Source organism: Panicum virgatum, chromosome 3N, assembly GCF_016808335.1.
Source record: "Panicum virgatum strain AP13 chromosome 3N, P.virgatum_v5, whole genome shotgun sequence".
NCBI classification, from domain to species: Eukaryota; Viridiplantae; Streptophyta; class Magnoliopsida; order Poales; family Poaceae; genus Panicum; species Panicum virgatum.
Window position 1 is genome coordinate 4,427,768 of NC_053147.1, and position 24,383 is coordinate 4,452,150.

Sequence of the window (24,383 nt, forward strand, 5' to 3'; positions counted from 1 at the left end):
CCTCTTCAAGCAAAAAGAGTCTCGCCGCCAAGCACTCCTGCAAACACCAACCAAGGCGACAAGACTCATCAAGCTCAAGTAAACAAGAAGAAGAGGATGAGGAAGATAGTGATGATGAATCAAATTCAAGTGATGAAGAATATCCAAGGGCCGTGCTATACCACCACCGCAAGATTGCCGAGCATGTACATGAGCTCTATGAGCTTGGGTACAAAACACTCATTAGAGGGAGTGCGGTTGGGATGGAAAAGATGGCGAAGAAAAAGAAAGTCAAGATCCTAAGCTCTCTCCGCCATCTACAAGCCCAAGAAAAGTGGTGAAAGCTCAAGTCACAAGAAAAATTCCAAGAGCTCCACCACCCATCGCCCTCGGAGATTATCACCACCACCCATGTGTCTTATGGCACTAGGTAATAACGATGTAAGTGATGACTCCTCCTCAAATGATAAATCCGATGTTGAAACCGATGAAATTAGTGAGATGATGACACTTCTCCATAATCAACAAGAATATCTCACTAAACAAAATGAAGAAATCAAAGCTCTCAAGGGTAAAGAAAAACTTCATGCTTTATTTGTCTCAAGATATGAGAACTTGCTAAACAAATACAATTTGTTAGACAATGAGCATGAAGAGCTTAAAATGAAATATGAGAGTCTTGAATCTAAAAGTGAATCATCATCGGATAAATCTTTTCTTTGCAATATTCCTTGTGCTATTCCCATTGTCAAGGTAGATGTGTCTACCTCTTGTGATCTAACTCCTTGCAATGAGGATGTGATTGTAGAAACATGTGATGATCTCATTGCTAAGGAAAATGATGAGCTTAAACAAGAGGTAGAAAGGCTAATGGCGGACTTGAGGCGGCTCAAAGGAAAGTACACTCAAGAGCAAGTCCAACCTTCTCAAGATAACACCTCCACGGGCGTGAAGAAGCTTGAGAAGGGAGAAACCATGACTTACTTCAAGTGTTGCAAAGAAGGCCACAAGTCCTACCAATGCAAGGAGAAAGAGGGCAAGTCAAAGGGCAAAGAAAATGGCAAGCCCAAGAACTTGAACAAAAGCAAGAAGGGACACAAGAAGGCTAAGGAGATCAAGAAAAACACATCTCCATACTTGAAGGCTTCATACATGTACACCAAGCCCACCCACAAGAACAAGCAAAAGAGCAACCACTACATACTTGAAAAGAAGAAGAATGGCAAGGTGGTGGCTCATGTCATGGGGTGGAGAACATATGGATGGAACCGGCCTATTTGGGTGCCCAAGGATATTATTCATACCATGGATGGCTCTCAAAAGGTTTGGGTCCCTAAGACTTAAGCACCAAACAAGTGAACGGGGAATTTGGAGGCTTGGCAAGGTTTGGGATGCATGAGTAGGGATGCATCATGCAAAGATGTAGTAAAGCCAAGTTATGGATTAAAGATTAGTGACCCAAATTCCCCTCCCCTACATATGAGGTAATGAGCAAGGTAAAAGGATGATCTCAATTCATTTGATATCCTTCATGCATCATTGTAGCTCAATGCCTCTCTAGGATTGCATGATCTCATCTTCAAAATTGGTCTTTCATTTGATATGCTTTCCTAGATATTTCATATGGTAGGTTGTCTATGCTTCATCATATCTTGTTGCAACCTACATGAGCTTAATTGTTGTCCTCTCATGGCATATGTCGTCCATAGCATATCTTGCAATTTGATATCTCTCATACTCGTGGTAAAAATGCTTTTGATATCAATTGCTTGCTTAAAGTGATTCAAACACTAATGCACACATTTAGAGGGAGCTAACTCTATAACTTATGTTTGTGTGACTAATATGCTTTACAAGTGCTATTTGTTGTAGTCACCTAGAGCTATCTCCATGAGTTCAATTTCTTTTGAACACTACCCATACAAGTCACAATTGGCATCACAATTGGTGTCAAGATAGGAGGTGCCACAAACTTTGAAAAAGGGGGAGCTTGTTCAAACAAAGGGAGATATGCCAAAGTTAGTGGGTATAACACTCTATCACTAGTAAATTCCTTTTGCTACTAATGCTCTTTGTTGCTAGTGGTTATAAAGCTTTTAGGTGTTTGATGATAAAGGGGGAGAAATGTACCCTAAAAGCAAGCAAATAGTTTGGAGTAAATGATGCCATTAGCAAGGGGGAGGAATGGAAAATGCAATGCAAAAGGATGCATGGTGATAGGGGGAGGTACTTAGTCAATGTGGGGGAGAAGTGCAATTTGATGATTCCATGGACTAAGGTACAAAATTTTTTCATTGCTCATATGGTTCAAACCACACACAAGCCATTGTTCTACAATTGGTATCAATTTCAAATACCGGTGGCTTTTAAAATGAGCATTGAAATGTCATCCGAGCAAGCTAAGTAATTTCTAACTTTTCAAATTGGTATCAATTTCATATCCTTGCAATTCATCTTGCTTGCTTTGGTTGTGTTGTCATCAATCACCAAAAAGGGGGGAGATTGTAGTGAAAATGGCCTCGGCGCTGCCGAGCTCTGCTCAGTGTGCAGCGTGTGCGCGGCAGAGAAGAAGAAGGAGAAGGGAGGGAAAGGAAAAAAAGAAAAAGGAAAAGAAAGAAAAAGGGGAAAAAGAAAAGGAGAAAAAGAGCATGTGGTGCGGCGGCGGCGGTCGGCCATGCGCGTGCTGCGGCGTTCGGCTGGTCAGTGACGAGCACGTGGAACGAGGGAAAAGAAAGAGATGGGACAGTGATTGGTACTGGTGTTGGGATGGCGGATCGCCGGGAAAAATTTTGGGAGATCAGGATCTCGGACAGAAGGATTTGGAATGAATTGAGCTCAGCGTCGAAAAGATTTTGAAAAAAATATTTTTAGCGAGTAATTTATTTGGGTGGATTTTCGGGATGTTACAAACCTACCCCACTTAAAATGAATCTCGTCCTCGAGATTCGGCTGGTTCCTAAAGAGATGGGGAAACTCCTTTTTTAGAGCATCTTCGCGTTCCCACGTAGCTTCTTCTACTCCGTGTCTGCTCCATTGCACTCTGCAAATCCTAACCTCTGAGTTCCGTGTTCTTTTTGTGACAGTGTCTAAGATTTTGACAGGCACTTCCTGATACCGAAGATCCTTTTGCAGATCAATTATTTCCACTGGTACTATTTCTTCTCTAGGTACGCTCAAGCACTTTCTGAGCTGAGAGACATGAAATACCGGATGTATATCCAACATTTCCTCAGGCAATTAAATACGGTATGCTACCGCTCCAACTCTTTTCACTACTTGGTATGGTCTAATATACCGAGGAGCTAATTTTCCTTGAACTTGAAACCTTCGAGTCCCCCGAATCGGAGAGACCTTAAGGTATACAAAATCTCCAACCTCAAAACATAATTCTCTTCTTTGCTTGTCTGCATAACTCTTCTGCCGTGATTGGGCTGCTTTTAGCTTCTCTCTAATCTCAGCCACACGTTCTTCTGCCTCATTTATGAGAGCTGGTCCAGTTAGTGTACGCTCTCCCACCTCTGACAACATCAAATGGGTCCTGCACTTTCTTCCATAGAGAGCCTCAAATGGTGACATGCCTAAACTTGCCTGATAACTGTTGTTGTATGAGAACTCCGCATAGGGTAAACTTTGTTTCCAATCTTTACCATAGGTAAGGACACATGCCCTTAGCATATCCTCCATAATTTGGTTTACCCTTTCAGTCTGTCCATCAGTCTGCGGGTGATAGGCCAAACTAAAATCTAATTTGGTCCCCATGGCCTTATGCAGACTTTTCCAAAACTTGGAGGCGAACTGGGTCCCTCGATCTGAAACAATTCTACTAGGCACACCGTGCAGCTTTACTATATTATCCACATAGAGCTGGGCTAGCTTTTCTCCTCCATAGTTGATCCGTATGGATAGAAAGTGAGCGACTTTGGTGAGCCGGTCCACTATTACCCAAATGGAATCATAATCTTTCTGGGTCTTGGGCAATCCTACCACAAAATCCATTCCTATCTCGTCCCATTTCCAAACTGGGACAGGTAAGGGTTGTAGTAATCCTGCTGGCTTTTGATGCTCAGCCTTGATACTTTGACAGGTGTCGCAATAGGCAACGAATTGGGCAATGTCTGACTTCATTCCATTCCACCAATACTTTTGTTTTAAATCCAAATACATTTTGGTGGACCCTGGGTGGATAGAATATGCCTAGTTATGAGCCTCGTCCATGATCATTTGCCGGAAGTCTCCTTCTTTGGGCACACAAATCCTATCTTTGTACCACAAGGTTCCCTATCGTCCACTCGAAAATCTGGTGCTTTGTTCTCTCCGGTATGTTTGCGGATTTTCATTAAATCTTTGTCCGAATCTTGGGCTTTTCTGATGCTGTCCTCTAGGGTAGGTTGAACACTCAGCTTGTGGCTAGAGCCTCGAGGGGTAATGTGCATATTCAATCGTGCCATTTCCTCTTGAAGACGGGCATTCTTGGGTCCATAAGATTTCCGGCTTAAAGCATTGGCTACCACGTTAGCTTTGCCAGGTGGTAGTGGATTTCCACATTATAATCCTTGACCAGTTCTAACCATCTTCTCTGCCTGAGGTTTAGATCTGGTTGTGTGAAGATATACTTCAGGCTTTTATGATCCGTATATATCTCACACTTGTTTCCAATCAGGTAGTGCCTCCAAATCTTGAGGGCGTGCACTACGACTGCAAACTCCAAATCATGTGTTGGGTAATTCTGCTCATGAGGCCTGAGTTGACGGGAAGCATATGCAATAACTTTCCCATCTTGCATCAGTACACACCCTAGTCATTGTCGGGATGCATCACAATAGATGACAAAATCCTGATGAATGTCCGGTAAGGTGAGTACTAGGGCGGTTGTCAATCTTCTCTTCAACTCCTGGAAACTCCTTTCACAGGTTTCCGTCCAAACAAACTTCTTTTCCTTCTTAAGTAGCTCTGTCATGGGCCGGGCGATCTTGGCGAATCCTTCAATAAACCTCCAATAATACCCAGCTAAACCAAGAAAGCTTCTGATTTCACTAACATTGGTTGGCTGCTGCTAATTGGAAACTGCCTCAACTTTCTCGGGGTCGACTGCTACTCCATCTGCGATCAGGATATGACCAAGGAAAGCTACTTTCTCAAGCCAAAATTCACACTTGCTGAACTTGGCATATAGCTTATGTGCTCTTAGCTTTTCCAGAACCACTCTTAGGTGTTGTTCATGCTCTTGAGCACTTTTGGAGTAGATGAGTATGTCGTCAATAAAGACTATGACAAACTTATCTAACTCATCCATAAATACCTTGTTCATGTGGTTCATGAAATAAGCAGGTGCATTGGTGAGTTCAAAAGACATCACAGTAAACTCAAACTGCCCATAACGGGTGACAAAGGCTATCTTTGAGATGTCACTTTCCTTAATCTTGAGCTGGTGATATCCTGATCTCAGATCAATCTTGGAGAAGTACTTGGCTCCTTTTAGCTGATCGAAGAGATTATCAATTCTAGGGAGGGGATACTTATTCTTGATGGTGACCTCATTCAGTGCACGATAATCTACACACATCCTCATACTTCCGTCCTTCTTCTTGACAAATAGGACTGGGGCTCCCCATGGGGACGAACTAGGTCTGATAAAACCACTTTGTTGTAATTCTTCTAGTTGTTTCTTCAGCTCTGCTAGTTCTGAGGCTGCCATCCTATAGGGTCTCTTGGCAATAGGAGAGATTCCGGGGATAAGTTCAATGACAAACTCTATATCTCTGTCAGGTGGCATTCCGGGGAGTTCTTCTGGGAAAATATTAGGGTACTCATTCACAACTGGAACTCCTTCTAGGGATTTCCCATCCATACTGAAAACCATTGGGTCTGGTCCACTTCCCCGAGTATGGCATGTCACTTGCATCCCATCTGAGTTGGTTAGGTGTACTACCTTGTCAGCACAACCTATGAGGCCATTGTGTAGGCTTAACCAGTCCATTCCAAGGATCACGTCTATTACCTTAGACTTAAGTACTACTAGGTCCGCTAGGAATTCTACCCCACTTAAATTGATCCTTACCCATAAACAACCTAGTTGACACTTGATGTCACCTCTAGGCGTTCGGGTTAATAGGGGTGTTTTTAGTAGTACCGTAGGTATTTTATGCTTATCCACGAAGCTTGACGATATGAACAAGTGTGATGCTCCAAAATCAAATAACACTGTTGCCAGAGTTGAGCTGACTAGAAACTCACAAAGTACCACTCCTTGTGCACCCTGAGCCTCCTGCGCGTCGATGTGGTTGACGCGGGCTCATCCATAAGGCTGCTGGCTATTGTTGTTGCCCTTGTTGTTGCTGCCGACGGGGACACGGTTGGCTTCGGACACCGGCGGCCTAGACCCATTCACCGAGTTGGAGAAGGCTGATGCAACAGGCTTGTTTTTGGCATAGGGGCAGTTGGCAATGTAATGCCCTGTCTCACGGCAGTTAAAATAGGCCCTAGCATTATTGTTGTTAGTGGTGACTTGGCTGGCATTGTTCTGCGGGACTTTCATGGTGTTCTGGTTCCTGAACTGTGTGTTAGGGGCCTGGGGGCCTGTCACTTGGGACTGGGTCCTATACTGCATTGGGGCCAGAGATCCTGGTGCAGTATAGCTGGAGCTTCTTGGTTTCTGGAAGCGGTTCTGCTGGCGGGCCTTGCTTTCCAGGAACTTACGTTTGTTTTCTTTCCTTTCTTCAGCTTTGGCCCTTTCTGTGAGAATGGCCATGTTCATCAGAGTATTGAAGTCCGGGTATATATGAGGGGTAAGCAAGGTTCGGAGTTCTGGGCTTAATCCCTTCTCGAACATGTCCTGTTTCTTTTCATCCTTATCCACTTCCTCTAGTGCATAGCGGGCAAGTTCCATGAACTGGTAGGTGTATTCTTCCACAGACATGCTCCCTTACTGTAATGCACGGAACTCATCCACCTTGCGCTTCATGGTGGCTGCGGGGATATGGTAGCGGCGGAACTCTTTCACAAATTTGTTCCAAGTGATGGTGGTGGCATCTTCGGCAGCGGCACAGTAATTCTCCCACCAAGCTAAGGCAGTTCCGGTGAGTTGGTGAGCTGCCAGAAGAACTTTATCTCGGTCTTGGCATTCGAATGGCTCGAGCTTCCTTTCGATCACATGCAGCCAGTCATCTGCCTCCAAGGGGTTGCTGGATCCGGCAAAGGTGGGTGGCTTGGTTCTCAAGAAAGCTGTCAGCTTGTCATTCATGGTCTGCTCTCGTGGCCGCTTATTGACGAGGGCATTGGCCAGGGCTTCCAGTATGAGGGTCTGATTTTTTATCACCTGTGCCAGGTCCCCGACAGCTGGAGGTGGTGGCAGTGGTGCTTCTCCTTGGCTTCCTCCTCCTTGCTGGTTTACCTCCTGCTGTCTCTGAACAGGGTCCTGTCCGTGCTCATTTTGCGGTCCTCCTGAGCCAGGGGCTGCAGAGGTGCAACTGTGGGAGGCTCTTGAACTGCGTCGGGAAGCCATCTGTAGATTGGGTAGAGTCTTTATGAGACTGGGATTAGGATTAAGTGATGTTTAAGTTATTTAGTTCGTAATTTTGAAAAGGCTGAATCCACCTCCTGCCGAAAGCACACCAACTAACGACAAACACACAGACTAGCAAGCAACAAGCACAAACAACTCCATTACTGCAAGGGGGGTACAACACTGGGGCAAGGCCAAAATGCGTACTACACGTCCGGCTACATAACTCCAAAAGAAGGGGGGCACAACTCTAACTTTGGACCACACGGCTTCATCTCTTGACGGTCACTAGCACTTAGGCAGACTCATTGACTTGAGTGGGTTCTCCCCTTGGAACAAGAAGAGAACACACATCCTCCAGGGGAATGAGCAGTCCTTGCTCGCCGTTCTCTAGGTCTCCGTTTTCTGGGGGTTGCTTAGCAGCTTCTCCTTCAACGGCGACAGTAGACCCTTCAGGGTTCTCGGGTGGGGCTTGTGGGTTCCCCAAAAGTGGACCCCATCCTATGATGGGCGTCCCAAGTTGGACATGGTTTTCCCCAATTGTCGAGACTGGCATTCCACTTCAGGTCCATTCTTGCATAAGCCGGTCCCGGGCCTGCCTGAGGCTCTCCTGAGCAACCGCTTGACTACTGACCGCGGCTGCGGCTCTTGCCTCGGCTTGAGCCACCCGGATCTGATGCATTCTTACCTCGAGCTCTGCTTGCTCGGCCCGATGGGTCTGCTCCCTCAAGATGTTGGCTTGCTCGTCAAAGAGCTGATCCAAGGAGGCTAGGTAAGTAGCCACTTGGTACAGGGGGTCCTCTTTATGGTGGCGCCATTCCAGGCTTCTCATGCGAGCCTCCCAAACTGGGGTTCTGATGGCCGGAGGAAAGAACCTCATTGGTGTGGGGGCGACGTGTCCCTCGAAAATCCAGCACAGATAACAGAGCGCCTTCCTGACGACCAAGGGATAGGTGTCTTGGTACCTAAACCCGGTGGTAGTCACTCGCCATGGCTGGATGTCGGGGTAGCGGTCACTTTTGGCGATGACCAGGATCACCCTGCAGCGGAGGGTACCATGGTGCTCGTACTCCCTGCTGTAGTACCTTGGGCGTTCCAAAACACCAAGGCTCTCCAGGGCATTGATCAAAAGGCTGGGGAAGCTACCTTGGGCGTTCCAAAACACCAAGGCTCTCCAGGGCATTGACCAAAACACAAAGATAGGGTGAACAAGCTTTGCACAGATACTTGGGTACAAAGGGGATAGATGGTCTTTATTATTACAACAGGGTGGGGTACATTTTCCATAGATACACGATTATTAGGATAGCGGCTCTAGCTTAGGTGTACTACTCTCCTATCATGGGGACTCTTCCTCGATCTGGATAGGGCGCTTCTTTAGTGGAAGACACTGCTCCAACACCTCATCCTCGGTCTGAGTACCCTTATCCCAATGGGTTTCTTCAGGTTCTTCTTCTAGCAACCCAGCTTCTGTCCTAAGCGCCTTGTCGTTTTGTCTTTGGGTTTGGAGAGCGGCTAGGGAGTTCTCAGCTCGTACGGCTCTTATCCGTTGTGACTCCATCTCTTGGATTGCCTTTTCTGCCCTGCGGATTTGGTATTTCAGTTGTGTCGCCTGTTCGCGGTAGAGTTGATCCAAACCGGTGAGGTAGATGGATAGGTGGGAGACCGTATCTTCTAGTTCTTCTTCTTCCCTTCCAAGTCCTCTCATCTGGACAATCCATGAGCATCCTCTTCCTTCAGTAGGCGGGAAAAATCCCATAAGAATCCGCTAAAGATGATGTTTGTAAACCACACGCAGACGTCGCAGGGAGCCAGGGCTTTTCGGACGGCCTTTTGGTCGGTGTCTGGAATGTAAAAGCCAGTGGTGAAGATGAACCAGGATTCCACGTCAGGATAGCGGGTGCTTTTTCTCACAAAGATCATTATGTCACACCGACGGGTGCCCCAGGAGTCGTACTCCCGGTAGGTGTACTCTGGTGGGTCCACAACTCCGACGCGTTCCAGGCTGAGTAGCAATAACTTAGGGAGGCCAGGCTCTGCGGGGCAGATTCCGCCACTCCATCCAATGTCAGCCATCTGTAACAGGCAAGAGTCAGCGGTGAGTGTTTGTGTGGAAAAAGGGTTAAGCAAGAAAAGTCCTAATGTGGAAAGGCTTAGAAAAAGGGTCTCGATCCTATGGGTCACGTCCTACGGCTAACCTACGGCTCTGATACCACCTGAACCGTCCCCTCATAAGAGGTGACTTAAATGTGATACAGATATCAGTCCCAGGAGACTGATAACACATTTATTATCAGATGGTACATCACCGTACAACTCTACGTGGTAATGGGCAACGAAGCGCCACTATCGTGAGGACAACAACTAAAACCTAAACAAGGACATTAACTACGAAGAGGTCATCAGAGTCTTGCGCCATACGAAGCTTCTTGCGGGTGACCCTATCCACAGGCAAGGTTGGGTGCAGAACGGAACCCCTACTCAACGTCCTTGGGGATAAAGTCTGGATCTTCCTCTGTAAAAATTAAGCAAGGGTGAGTACAAACATACTCAACAAGTCCAACCACACCCACGGAGGGGGTATAAACAGAGTACATGCACAGGATAAATCAAGAACAAGACTATGGTTTAGTTTGCAGAAAGCTTTTGTTTTGAAATAGAGTTTTTCTTAAAACAAATCTTTAGTACTGAGTGGGGTTGATCCTACACAAAGGATCCAAGTTTTAAATTGCTACCAGACTCCTCATCCGCCGTAGCACATGGCACAGCTGCCGGACACTTTTCCAAAACAACTCACGCCATCCCATCCATTCCCAGAAGAAGTACTAGTTGTGTGACCAAACGTAACTCGCTCAATACCGTGAGCACGGCTATTCGAGTAGGTTTTAACTCTGTAGAGGTGTGCAACTTTACCCACAAGCGGGGTACCACAGCACGATCACCTTAGTGTCGATGCAGATCCCAACAAAACCATTACCCACCTTAGCTAGACCTAACTAGCTAACACAGGATCCACCAAGGGGTCATTGACCTATCACCAAGGTTTACCCGGGGGATAAGTCACCATGATCTTATCCCTTCTCCTTGATCACCCGTTGCTCTCAGCTCTCCTGATGGCTATCAGACTAACTAGTGGAGTTTATGCTAAGCTGTTGCCACACACAACGGTCGAGTGGTTTGCACGATAGTTGATTTAGGCAAGATGACACATCAACTCGGTCCTTACTGTGACAAGATGGATATCTCCCATCCTTCTTGCTCAACCACAAAGGTACGAGCACACCTCCTTGCAATTCACACAGAAATGACATCCATCTCATCGAGACACATCTTTTATTTATTTTCAACAAATCCACCTTTTTTCCTTCCCACACACGCACACATTTTCCTTTATAAATAATCATATTTGATGTGTAGTAGAATGAGTATAAGGTCCTAAGCAATTCTAGCGGTGATTAACATCCACATAGAACTAATCGTATGTAGACATCAATCTAGGTGGTCAAGGAATGGTTACAACAAGTCAAGGGGTGGCTATCCAATCATGTCTTAGCAGTTAAAGCATATGCAGTTTTGTAAAACAGGCCAATAGGTTGTGTTTATAAAACTGGGACAAAATATGCATCAAAGGATAGGATTGAACTTGCTGTTCACAAAACCTTCCGAGAAGTCCTGATCGTGGTACTGTCCTTCGGGTTCGGGGTCGCGGTACTGGTCCTCGCACACTTGCTCGCGGTACTGCTCATCGACGGGTTCTCCCTCTGTAACACCCTAATTTAAATTCCAGCATTTTATTAATAAATTTAATTGGCTTTATTTAATTTTCCAAGGTTTATTGTGTTTAGAATGGCATTTAATCTAATTTTTGTTCCACAGGAAATTAAAATTTTGTCTAAGTTTAAAATTTGTTGTTGCATTCATGCTGGTGCATTGTTTTATTTGTTTGAGTACTAGAGCTAAATTCAAATTTGAATTTGAATTCAAAGGGCTTTAGTTTAAGTAGTGTTTGAAATAGGAAAATAGAAATAGAAAGGAGAAAGAAAATAGGAAGGAACCCAGCCCAGCACCCAAATCAGCCCAACCCGCTCTTTTTCCACGCGGGCCCAGCTCTCCCCTCTCCGCGGGCCAGCGCCGCTCGCTCGCCCCGCACGACCCACCGCGCGGCCCAGCTCAATCGCTGCCTCAGCACGTGCTCGGCCCGCTAGCGCACACGGCCCAGCGCACCGTGCGCCGCTCAGCGCCCGCTCAGCGTCGCTCGCCCCGCCGCTGACCAGCGGGTCCCGCCTATCATCCCCCAACTCCGCCTTCACCGCGCTGCAACGGCCGCGCCGCAATCCCCGCCGGGATCACGACGGGCACACCCCCCCCCCCCCCCGAGATCCCCGGACTTGCTCCTTTAAACCACCTGCGATCCCCTGCGCCCCATCCTCACCCCCGCAGCCGCCGTAAACCCTAGCAGCCGCCTCCACCAGCTCCGCCCCGCGCCGCTCCTCTGCGCCACCGCGGCCACGCCACCGCGGCCATGCCGCCCCGTCGCACCGGAGCCCCGGCCAAGAAGCGCGATAGCTCCGCCTCGACGCCTGGAAACTCCCCGAGCCGCAGCCATCGACCCTGGTCCACGCCGCGCCGGGAATTCGCCTGACATCCGCCTCAGGTGAGCGCCGCCGCCCCCGTGATTCCATGCCGTCGGCGTGTTACGGCCCTCACTGACCATGTTCCACCTCCGCAGCACCACGGCGCAACGATTCGAGGGGATCCGAAGCTCAGAGAAGCACCCCCGCACCCAGACCGCGAAGCTCCCCCATCGCCGCCGCTCGACCTCGCCGCCGACGTCCCGCTGCGTCACGCCCCCGCCTGATCCTAGTACTCGGTGAGCATCACGTCGGCCCCTCCTTTTTTGCGCTGGATATTTAGGCCCGTAGCCCACATCCGCGCCTAGAACACCACCGCCGGTGCACCACGGCCGCCAGCGCCGCCCTGCACAGCCGCACGCCACGCCAGTTTCCCTACGTGCCTCCTAGTGCCCCTGGACGAGTTCGCCTTGCCGCGCGCTCGCTCCTCGACCAAACCCAAGCCAAATCCGAGCCCAGAGCCACTCAGCACCTGCACGCCGTCAGGCACCACCGCGCAGAACCGCCGCCGCCCGTGCCCGCGTCGTCCAGAACCCTGCCGAGCTCAACCGAGCCTCCAGGTGAATTACGTGTACCCCGACGAGCATCCTAGACCCAGATCCGGGTCGGATTGACCCCTGGGGCACCGGTTTTGTCAACCCTGGCGACCCCCCCCCCCCCCCCGCCGCAGAGCAGAGCTCCGGCGGTGTTCCGCCGCCGCTCCCGCGCGCAAATCCTCTCAGCCACCCGATCCAAGATCGACGGCCACGATTAGATTTAGATCCCATCGAATCAGAGCCCTCAGATCTCGATCCAACGGATCAGATCTGAAGATACCTCTTCGGCCTGTAATTTTTGCTAAAGAGACCCTGATCTATCCTATATTCAACCCGCAGTCCATAGTAGTGTAAAACTATTTGCACTGAGGCCCAGTTTTTAGCACTTAGGCCCCTGCGCTTTCCAGTATTCGAACCCGCCGTCCAGCCCCTGCCTTTTTGCGAGTTAGACCCTAGAGTTTTAGTTTAATTATATTTTAGTCCTCGGTTTTTTCCCAGAACCCCCAACCCCCTGGAACTCCAGTTTTCTTACAAAGAGGTCCCTGGAACTTGTTTTTTGCCTAGATTTTGCGTTTTAGCTCCGTTTTAGGCGTTCTTTATGTCCACACGATCGTTGTTCCGCATAGAATAGTTTTAGAGTAGTTTTGTTTGCTGTTTTTATGGATTGTTGTACTGTTCCTTAGTATTTGCTATTGTTTGCATGTATGTTTATGTTGTGTATTGTGTTTGGCTATGTGTTCGTGAGTAGACGTTGATCCATCTGAGGAGCCCCAGTACCAATACCCGGAGCAGCCGTCTTCCGACAAGTTTGAGCAGCAGCAGGAGCAGTATGAGGAAGGCAAGTATAACATGAACAACACCCATCACTTTTAAATACATTTTCATACTGCATTTTAATATTGTATGCCTATAAGGATTTCCTAGCCACTTTATATCCTTTATATATATCCTTTGGGTTGTATTTTGGTTAGTTGTGCTAGGTGCCGCGCTATAACACACTTGGTCCTTTTTAATTAATTTGATTAATGGTATATGCAACTTAATTCTGAGAGTGGCCCTCTGTGTTGGCTTGAGTGGCTCACGTCTCGTTAAAATATGTTTTGTTAGAAACATGGTTTAGGGGGCCAGCACGGTGCTTAGTGCTTGGTTGGCCACTCTCCATAAGGACCGGTTCATAGAGCGACAACCTGGGACAACAGCGCTACCACAAGACTGGAATGAGACGGTCTTGGCTTACTAATTAGGTCTTTTTGGTTTGGAGTAACTTACCTGCGGGGCAAAGGGTGGTAAGCTTCAATGGTCCCTGCTCCTCCGGCTTGGTCTGTGCTTGGTTTGCGCACCTGTGCTTGTACCCCCGTGAGGTGGGCCCCATCGTCGCCGATCCAACTCTTTCGCGGTTACGCCCTACCAACGAGATTCTTTGTAACGGCCTCGTAGTGAGTTTGCTAGCCATCTCACCTAAGAAAGTGGGATGAACAACTAGCGTAGCTCACGACTTGTGGGTAAAGATGTGCAACCTCTGCAGAGTGTAAAACTGGTATACTAGCCGTGCTCACAGTCATGAGCGGCCCAGATCCTCCTTTTGATTAGTGGGGTTATCTTCCTTTGACGAGGCAGGTTTCCCCGGGTGGCTTGGTTCGGTATGGTTCTCAGTAGTAACATGATTAATTTTGATTAATTATTATGTAACTGGGTTTATGGTAATTCATCAACTTGTAGTAAATAGCTTTAATAAAATTTTGCCAAGACTTAAAAGCTAATGCAGTCTGTCAGCCAACCTTAGAGCCTCATAGTTTGTGTTATACTTGTTGAGTACAAGTTGTGTACTCACTCTTGCCTACCCTACTCTTTTTCCTCTTGGGACATTCTACTGCTGCTCAGTTCCTGCCGATGCGAGGGAGTTTGCTCAGCGCTACCAGGACTACGAGGACTTCTAGGCGTTTCGTCTCCCAGTCAACGTCCCTGTGGCGCCCTGCTCAGCTTCAGAGAGTTTTTATCGTATTTGTACTTCGCTTCCGCTGTATCAGACATTTTTGTCATTAATGTAATAAATAACATTCATACTCGCTTTATTATATCTTTTTACATGATATGTGCTGTGATATACTGTTCATTCTGTTGTATATACGTGTGACTTGATCCTGGCACATATATGACTACTCGGTTTATGTCCTTTTATAAACCGGGTGTTACACCCTTGTTCACACCGTGATCTACGGCGCACACAATAAAGAAAAAGAAATAATGGTTTTATCGTTGAGCTCGAATCAGGGAAAAATTAAGATATGGATATGGGAAGAATATTTTCGGGAGATTTTCTAATGGTGCATCCAAAATTATATTAGAAATGGCGTGGTAAAGTTTCGGGGCAAACGGAGGATTTTTGGCGCATGAAATGATAGGTCGAAGAGGGGTTTCAGGGCTAAATAAGGATATAGGGGCTTCTTTGTAATTATTTTTGGGATGGCAAGGGCTTGATTATAATTATTGGAAACATTTGCATCACTCAGGAAATGGGCAGGGGTCTATTTGAAATTATGTTTATATAGTGGAGAGGCTTATTGGAAAATACTTTTAGAAGAGGAAAGGACTTGGTTGTAATTTTTAGAAATGTCTGGGTTGAACTAGAAAGGTTAGGGGTCTAATTGAATTTACTTTTATGTGGTGGGAGGGCTTATATGGAAAAGGGTCTAGTGAGAGGGGGCTCTTAAACAAAAAGAAGAGAAGGGAGGGGCCTAGGGGCAAAACTGCCCCTTCTTCCTCCTCGCGATAGGGGAAAACAGGGGAGGGGACGCAGGGGGGGCGGTGGCCCTTGCCGGCCGTCCAGGGCACGGAGGCGGCCGGGGATGGGGGCAAAAGTGAGAGGGGGTCGAGGGGATTCCGTCCCCCTGCTCACCTCGGGCGGAGGCGGCTCAAGGAGGCGCGCCCACGAGGTCCGGCGGCGGCGGGCAGAGGCGGGCGTGGAGGCGGCGCTGTCAGGCTGGGGCGGAGCTACGGCGGCGGCGGTGGTGGTCGTGGGGGCTGGAGCTCGGTGGAGGGCCTATTTATAGGCCGGCGAGGCGAGGGAGAAGGGCGCGTGCGGTGGCCGGCCGGACGACGGGTTCGGCGGCCATTAATACTGTGGGGGCGGCTTCGGTGTCATGGAGCGGCGCGGTGGCGCTCAGAGGCGACGGCGAGAGGACAGGTGGGCCGAGGGGCGGCGCAAGTGGGAGGGGGCGGCGGCCAATGGCGAGGCGGGGGCGCCGTGCGGGGCCGGCTGCTCGGCGTCGCCGAGCTCTGCTCGTGCCACGGCGAGCGCGAGCGACGAGGCGGCAAGGGTGTACGGCGGCGCAGGCGATGGACGGCGAGTAGGGCAGCGCAAGTGTGAGGGCTGGACGTGGCCGGCTGGTGGGGCTCGGCGCTGCCGAGCTCTGCTTGGTGTGCAGCGCTTGCACGGCAGAGAAGAAGGAAGAAGGAGAAGGGTGGGAAAGGAAAAAAAGAAAAAGGAAAAGAAAGAAAAAAGGGAAAAAGAAAAGGAGAAAAAGAGAGTGGTGCCGGCGGGATTCGCGGCGGCGGTCGGCCATGCGCGTGCTGCGGCGTTTGGCCGGTCAGCGACGAGCATGTGGAACGAGGGAAAAGAAAGAGATGGGACAATGATTGGTACTGGTGTCGGGACGGCGGATCGCCGGGAAAAATTCGGGGGATCAGGATCTCGGATAGAAGGATTTGGAATGATTTGAGTTCAGCGTCGAAAAGATTTTGAAAAAAAAATATTTTTAGCGAGTAATTTATTTGGATGGATTTTCGGGATTTTACAGACTACCTGCATTGGGAACGGTATCGTTCCCTGCAGCACGCAATAGGTAACAAAACGCTGCAGCGGGGAACGGTACACCCTACGGTAAAGCAACGGAAGCAGCCTGTTTCGATAAACCAAGCAGAGATGAAGGGCGCCCTCTACATACACCATGGCACGGGACCCACCCACCCGACCGCCGCCAGCAGCCGCGCCGCCGCCGCCTGCCCCGGCCGCCCGACACGCCGGCCGCCCCCGCCCCTTCGCCACGCCCGCCCGCGCCTACCGCCGCCTACCCGGCCGCTCACCACGCCATGGCCGCCCCTTGCCCCGGTCGCTGCCGCCGAGGTCCTTTGCGGTGCTCCACCCGCCGCACCGCCGGGAACCGCGCCACTGGGGAGTCGTGCCATGGACACGGCAGCTAGCCCGCTCGCACTCCATGGCCTCCGCGACGCCACCGCCGCGCGCTCCACTGCGTCTACGCCGCGCCACACCTCCGCCGCCCAGCAGGAGCAGGCCGTTGCAGGACCTGCTCCCCGCCAGGACCTCCATTTATTTATAAATAGATGCTGCTAAAATACTGAAACACGTGAAGCACACAACCCAAATACTCCTCAATGGTAAAACCATTTAGTTTTTTCTCGGAGCACCAAACAGACGCGCCGCCTTCACAATTTCGCTTTGCTTCGCCTCAACGCAAGCTTCGCGATGACGCCACGTGCCATTCATCACTATCATCCGCCCGCACCAAACACGCCCTTAGTTTTGAGACCCATACTGATAAACCTGGCTGCTACGATGTCGACATGTGTCTGATCTCTACCAAACTTTACTGCCTTCAAGTTTTTCGCGCGTCCGCCGCACAAACAGTCTACTCAAGCTTACCATCACATTCCTTCTTAACTTGACTAATGTTGTCTTCGTCAGCATCTCACCCTCCATATACTTTTTCCGACCACTATTGGTCCTCGATATGAATGAAATCAAAATCTCTCTGACGTTTTTATTGGATTTTTTTATTGCTGTGGATTTGTCTTCACGTCTTTCAACTGTGTCTGGACATGCATATTGCTATAGAGAAAGCAATCTTTATATATGGATATCTATCCGCTACTCATAATTAGCCAACATCAAATTTAAATGAATCATATTTTTAGCTTGCCTACAAAAACATCCAATTTGGTACGGATTCTCCGCTGAATCTGCCAAGAATTAGAAATGATTCTTGGAGCTCCTGCAGATGAGCTGTGAAAATCCCATGGAAACAGCTAAGAGATGTGCAAGAAACGCACGGTCCTCGAGGATGATCCATCGTTCAGCAGAGATTTGTTTTTTTGAGCTGTGGAGCAAAAGAAATCAAATTACATCATGTGAGCATCCTGGTTAAAGATTTCAGTCTTGTATCTGTTGCATGACCTACACGCTCTTCCTTCATTTCAATCTAGTTTCAGTCGTGTTAAGGCTCTGTTCGGCTGACCGCATGAATAGTGTAGGACTGGTAGAATGAATAGTATTCTGTGAGAGGAAATAAGTCAAGACAAGTCGAGACAAGATAAGCCGAACAGCCTCTAAGTGATTGAGGGGTGTTGTGGATTTTCTTTCGTTGTTGTTGAGCTGCATTGTCCCTGTCGTGGTGACTTTGCTCTAGGATGTTTTCTGAAATTGTGTTGCTGATTATCTTTCTTTTAATAAAATATACGCCTCAGTCTGTCAGTCATGCTATGTTCTGGAGGAGGGGGGGCGGGGGTGTGGAGGAGTACCAGCAGAAATAACAGATGAGAGTGCCTGTGTGAAGTTGCCAAATCTGCTGGGCCTGCCACTGCATGGCCACATCTCAGCATCCGGCCCGTCTTTTTCTTTTTTATATTTAAAAAAATTTAAAATTTCAAAAATATATGTCTATTTCGAAAAATATACCCCGGTCGCTCGGTCGCTCGGGGGGCGACAGGGGTCGTGTCGCCCAAGCAACGGGCGACATGACCTTAATGTAATTTTTTTTTGAATTTGCAAAGAGGTCCCTGGCCGGGGGTGTGTGGAGGGAGGGGGCCTGTCGCCCCCCCACGGGCGACAGGCCCCCCACGGGCGACAGGGGGTCTCCCATCCTATATAAGCCCTGGCCTCCATTCTCTTCTCATTTGAGCCTAAAAATTACACCAAAAATTCAGAAAAAAAGAGAGGGATGAGGGGAAGAAAAGCGGCGAAGCTCTGCCGAATTGCGCACTCTACCGGTAACTTCCGTATGAATCCATTGATATTGTATAAAAATTTAATTTAATTATCGGATTAGTTGAATTAGATTTGATGCTTTAGAACACTCGTTTAGTATTACAATTTCAGTACTATTACAGACTTATTTTTAAATTAATTATGAATTACAATAGAATTATGACAGTACCTTATTGATATTGCAGCATAAGGCAATGCCTGCCTCCAATTGTGTAGGATTTTCATGGACCGAAGAAAAATCTGGTATAATACTTAATATCATGACCCATCTTGTTATCAGTAAGAAGTTGGATCCGTTAGCGGATGGTACGATAGAGATGGTGTTGTCCAAAGTAGTAGAGTTTAAAGATTTCACATTATTTCGAGTTATTACAACGCAAGATGTAAAGGGACACCTGCTAGAACGTCGGAAGATATACATGAGAGTATGTGAATTAGCGAATCATCCTAATATCATTGGATTCTTACAAAGTTCTTGTAAGATATGGATGCGGCCAGAGGTGTATGAGATGCACATTAAGGTAACTCTCATTCAATTGTAATCTCATCTGTCATTTGGAATCTATATGTATGAAACAGTAACATTGTTATTTAATTATATGTTAGGATTACCCCGAGGACACGGAGTTGATTAACAAATCGATACCAAATTTCCGTAAATTGGTATGTATCTTCGGTGGACTTATGCCACAAACTAGGCGAAGGAGGTGGAGAAGATGTTCGGGTGATAGTACTTGGCCTCCACAAGAATAGATGACCGGATGTTCGTCAAGTCATGCTGCAGCACCTCAAGCACCAAGTTGTGTTAACTTGGATGACGACATGGATGACTTCATGCCCCCCAAACCATGGCCTCCAACACATGATGTTCCTTCCCCTGTACATGAATCTAGATCCAGAAAAGAGAGAAAGGGAAAGGGAAGAGGTTCGTCAAGTCATGCTGCAGCACCTTAAGCACCAACTTGTGTTAACTGGGATGACGACATGGATAACTTTATGCCCCCCAAACCATGGCCTCCAACACATGATGTTCCTCCCCCTGTACATGAACGTAGATCCAGAAAAGAGAGAAAGGGAAAGGCAAGAGGTTCGTCGAGCCATACTACACCACCTGCAGCACCACCATATGTCAGCATCTTTTACGGCTTCAATGTTTGGATATGTTGCACCTTGCACTACCTCATTCCCTCTGTACTCTCACTCCTGATTTCATACGTCTTTTGCAACATGATTGCCAAAATCATGCTGCTTCCACTCTTTTGGCAATGAGTACTGCTCGTCATCAGATGAGCCCTCATATTCTTCTATCTCCATTGCGGTTTGGTCTTCTGCCTCCATCTCGTCCACAATGCTATGTATCCTCTCTCCCTCATCAGCAAGGCCCTGTGGTCCGATGTTTTGGTTCTCTATCTCTTCTTACTCATCTTGCTCAACATAGTTGGTTTCTCTTCGAATACTCGGAGTTGCTTGATCTGCACCATGTTGGATTTCATTTTGTGTCTTCTCCCGGATTTGAACAAGAATGGCCAGAGGCCACCCACGCTCTAGAGCTGCTTGCATGTACTTCTGCCAGTCATCAGTGTTGTGTATCATCATCAATTCTCATAAATCACTTTCTACCTCCCAATTAACAAGAGACTAGATGGTCATCACATGTGTCTCCGGATCAACACGGAACCCACGCTGCAGCCACTTACATATGGAACCAAAACTCCTTTCCAGAGGTTTATCTATGGCGCTAGATGTGTACTTAAAGGCAGAAATGTCTACTCCATTTGGCCCATACAAAATATTGTAGTCACCAAAAAATACTTGAAACTGCATCTTGCTCGACATATCTGTATATCACAGAATACTTATCGAGTTATACTCTTTACTTCACTAACTTATTCAATAATCCGTAAAAACGAAGTATGGATTTCAACTACAACATATAAGTATTCATAACTACGTGATGACACTCAAATTCTATACTGCATATGCGAAATTCTATTCTAAATCGTAATTAATTTATAAACACGTCTCTAATAGTACTGCAATTGTAATAATAAATGCGTAGTACTAATTTTCTAAACTAACTTACTACTACGTAACTAAAGTATCATTAAACTCCTACTTAAATGGTTCTACTATAGCACTAATTAAATTAAATTACTCTACAATACCAATGGAAAAATACATAAGCTAAATGTACTACCCTGCAGATCACAAGTGCGCAATCCGGCAGGGCTTCGCCGCTTCCCTTCTCCTCACCCTCTCTTTTTTTCTGAATTTTTGGTGGAATTTTTGGGCTCAAATGAGGAGGGAATGGGGGTAGAATGCTTGCAAGACCCGGTCGCCCGAGGGGGGCGACAGGCCTCCCCCTGTCACCCGTGTGGGGGGCGACTGGCCCCCGTGTCGCCCGTGGGTGGGGCCCCTATCGCCCAAGGGGGGGCGACAGGCCCCTTGCCCCCACGCGCCCCCGGTCAGGGATCTCTTTGCAAATTTGAAGAAAAAATTACATTAAGGGCATGTCGCCCCCAATGGGCGACCGGGGTATATTTTCGAACTTTTTGAAAACAGTCTTATATTTTTGAAATTTTGATTTTTTTTAAATATAAAAAAGAAAAAATCGCGCACCTGGCAATGTGACGCTGTCATCACCAACCACCGCCGGGCGGTGGCGACCGGCCTCGAGCGCCCCAGAAACATCGTGTCATCGTCTGTACCCACAGCCTCCACGTCCATGGGCCCACCCGCCACACAACACAACAGTCAGAACAAGGCAGGCCCAAACAGCATCTCAAGACAGCATCTATCCGCGTTGCCAAGGCGGGCCTGCCGGTGAGTCGAGAGCGGCGGCGCGATGGCGGCGGCGGCGGGAGAGGAGGTGCCGAACAAGAGGGTGGTCCTGAAGCGCTACGTGACGGGGTTCCCGTCGGAGGACGACATGGAGGTGGTGACGGCGACGGCGCGCCTGGCCGTGCCGCCGGGGTCGACGGCCATGGTGGTCAAGAACCTCTACGTCTCCTGCGACCCCTACATGCGCGGCCGCATGACCAAGCACGAACGCCCCAGCTACGTCCCGGACTTCGTCCTCGGGGAGGTAACAATCAAACCGTGACACGCGATGTTTTTATTTTATACATAAACCTGAAACTTTTGCTGCTTCCTATCGCTAGCTGGTCATAAACTACTCCGGTAGGTCGTGGTGTGAGTGTTCCGTGTTGAGGCGTCAAGCAAGACTGTGTGACCACACACGCAGAGATGAAGCTTCGTACTATTTTTGCAGTAATTTTATATTAGAGGATTTGGATTTATCTTGGTTGAATTACAAGGAATTTTGGCGAGCTTGGGAGCTTGTGTTCAGGTTCCCAGATTTTCTGACTGTGGGTTCGGGCGATTACTCTTCAAATCAAAGCTTGCAATCTATGCGCTGAAAGATCCTAAAATGCAATTGGGAGTCTTCTGTGCTCTGTTGAACCTCTGCACTGGAGATGGGTCCCCTTTCTTCCATGTAGTACCTTATCTTTTTCAGCTGGAGACCTTACAATTCTGTGGTCTCTGTTCGTACAAATCTGCAGGTTTTGGTTAATTTTGGCGTCAGCAGGGTGATAGCATCTGGGCACCCGGATTTCAAGGTTGGCGATCTTGTGTGGGGGATGACCGGATGGGAGGAGTACACTCTCGTCCCTAAACCGGAGTCATTTTTCAAGATCAACCACCCTGAGTTGCCTCTGTCCTACTACACAGGTGTTCTTGGTGAGTTGTAGACCAATCAATCTTTTCTTTCAACCAAATTGTTAAACCATGAATACACCTTCCTCCAACATTAAGCAAAATAATATCTTATTCCTTTTCTTTGTTCCATTTGTCTAACCTACAAATCAGAATTTTTTTTTCCATTCGGGTGATTGTTCATTGGCCTTTTACTGAATCCAAATATGTTACAGTGCTACCTAGAAAGAAGCCTATCTCAAATCCTTTGTTCTCACACATTTTAAGGCTGTTTTCTAACAATGCTACAACCCAACTACTCAGGCATGCCCGGCCTTACTGCTTGGGCTGGATTTTTCGATGTCGGCAAGCCTAAGAAAGGCGATTACGTTTTTGTCTCAGCTGCATCAGGTGCCGTTGGTCAACTTGTTGGGCAGCTTGCTAAGCTCACGGGCTGTTATGTGGTTGGCAGTGCTGGTTCTGATGAGAAGGTTTGTGAAGTCTTATCTTCATTTTGTCTTTGCTATGATATGCTCTCTTGATCTAGTTCATGTGCAGCTTTGTGAAGTCCATTAGTTACCTGCGTACAGCCATTTCATTTTCTTTTTTGTGGTTGTTTAATTTGTTTCATGCAAATAATCACAGATCGAATGTTCCCTTATAGTAGTCCAGTGTCATCCATCAACTGAATGATTATCTGGTCTTGTTCAGGTTAACCTTCTGAAAACCAAGTTTGGCTTTGACGAAGCATTCAACTACAAGAAAGAGCAGGACCTTGATGCCGCCTTGAAGAGGTTCCTGAGCTTCTATCCATTGTACACTTCAGCATCAAGAGCACTGATTTGACATCCTCTAGCTCTCATTGCTGTGGTACCATTGCTCTGCCTCTGCAGGTACTTCCCTGAGGGCATCGACATCTACTTCGAGAACGTTGGTGGCGCGACACTAGAGGCCGTGCTGTCCAACATGCGCAATCACGGGCGGATCCCCGCGTGCGGCATGATCTCGCAGTACAATCTTGAGCAGCCGGAGGGCGTGCGCAACCTCTTCCAGATCGTCGCCAAGCGCCTGCGCATGGAAGGATTCATCGTCATGGACTACTTCAGCGAGTACTACAAGTTCGAGGAGGAGATGGCAGGGTACCTCAAGGAGGGGAAGATCACCTACGTCGAGGACATTGCTGAAGGGCTGGAGAGGGCGCCGGCGGCGCTGATCGGGCTCTACTCCGGGCGCAACGTCGGCAAGCAACTGGTCGCCGTCGCTCGGGAGTGAGTGCTGGCCATCCATGTGACGGTGAAGACAGAGTGTGTACATTCTGAATAATGCCTGAACTTTCAGAGTTAGGTGTGCAACGAACTGATGGCTTGTGGTGCTTGTAGTCACAGACTCACAGCTGCTTACGTGAAAAGTTTCAGGTTTTCTGTTCAGTCTCATAGATTCGTATACTTGTGGGTTTTGTGTAGAAGATGAAACATTGGTTTCTGAAATTGAAAATTATTCAGATGCATGGCCAAGTCATTGTGAATTGTACAGACCCTTTTTGTTGGTGCTGAATAACCTGGACTTAATCTGAGTAGTGCGCCCAAGACAACTATGCAATCTCTAAACAAATTTAGATAACTTTTTTAAGAAAATGAGGAACGGGGTGTGCGATTGTACGAGGTTGCCAACCCAGAACATGTGGATGACTGTGCGATGTAGTGCTCTGATTCTTCCAGAAATTAGCTCTCATTTGATCGGTGGGGATGGATGGGTGCGGTCTTTAATTTTTTAAATCGATTATCTTGTGTTCATCATAATTCTCCTCTGCTCTTAACAATCTGTATGTTCATCCATGATTACTTAGAATCTGCAATCTGTGTTTAGTTGGTGAAAAAAGTCACATTTCGTTGTTACTTGACAAATAAAATCAAATTACAAATTAATTAGGTTTAAAAAAATCAACTCATGCTAATGAATTAGATTCTAATCAATTAGATTGTATAATTAGTTATTTTTTTCAATTGTATTTCATGCTCGTGTCCAAAGATGCAATTTTT

The 24,383-nt window shown here is 47.7% G+C and overlaps 1 protein-coding gene across 2 annotated transcripts; it reads left to right on the forward strand.

Moving 5' to 3' along the window:
• The first annotated feature begins 21,277 nt into the window (after positions 1 to 21,277).
• Positions 21,278 to 23,869, forward strand: LOC120663783 (2-alkenal reductase (NADP(+)-dependent)-like). 2 transcript variants are annotated; one of them, XM_039942686.1, is made up of 5 exons: positions 21,278 to 21,733; positions 22,212 to 22,389; positions 22,669 to 22,835; positions 23,056 to 23,138; positions 23,238 to 23,869. In XM_039942686.1, exons 1-5 carry the CDS (start codon positions 21,494 to 21,496, stop codon positions 23,614 to 23,616), a joined length of 1,047 nt encoding a protein of 348 aa, XP_039798620.1. In that variant the 5' UTR covers positions 21,278 to 21,493; the 3' UTR covers positions 23,617 to 23,869. The 2 variants fall into 2 exon arrangements, with proteins under 2 accessions (XP_039798620.1, XP_039798621.1); XM_039942687.1 differs by having other exon boundaries at positions 21,413 to 21,733; positions 21,810 to 22,389.
• The last annotated feature ends 514 nt before the right edge of the window (positions 23,870 to 24,383 follow it).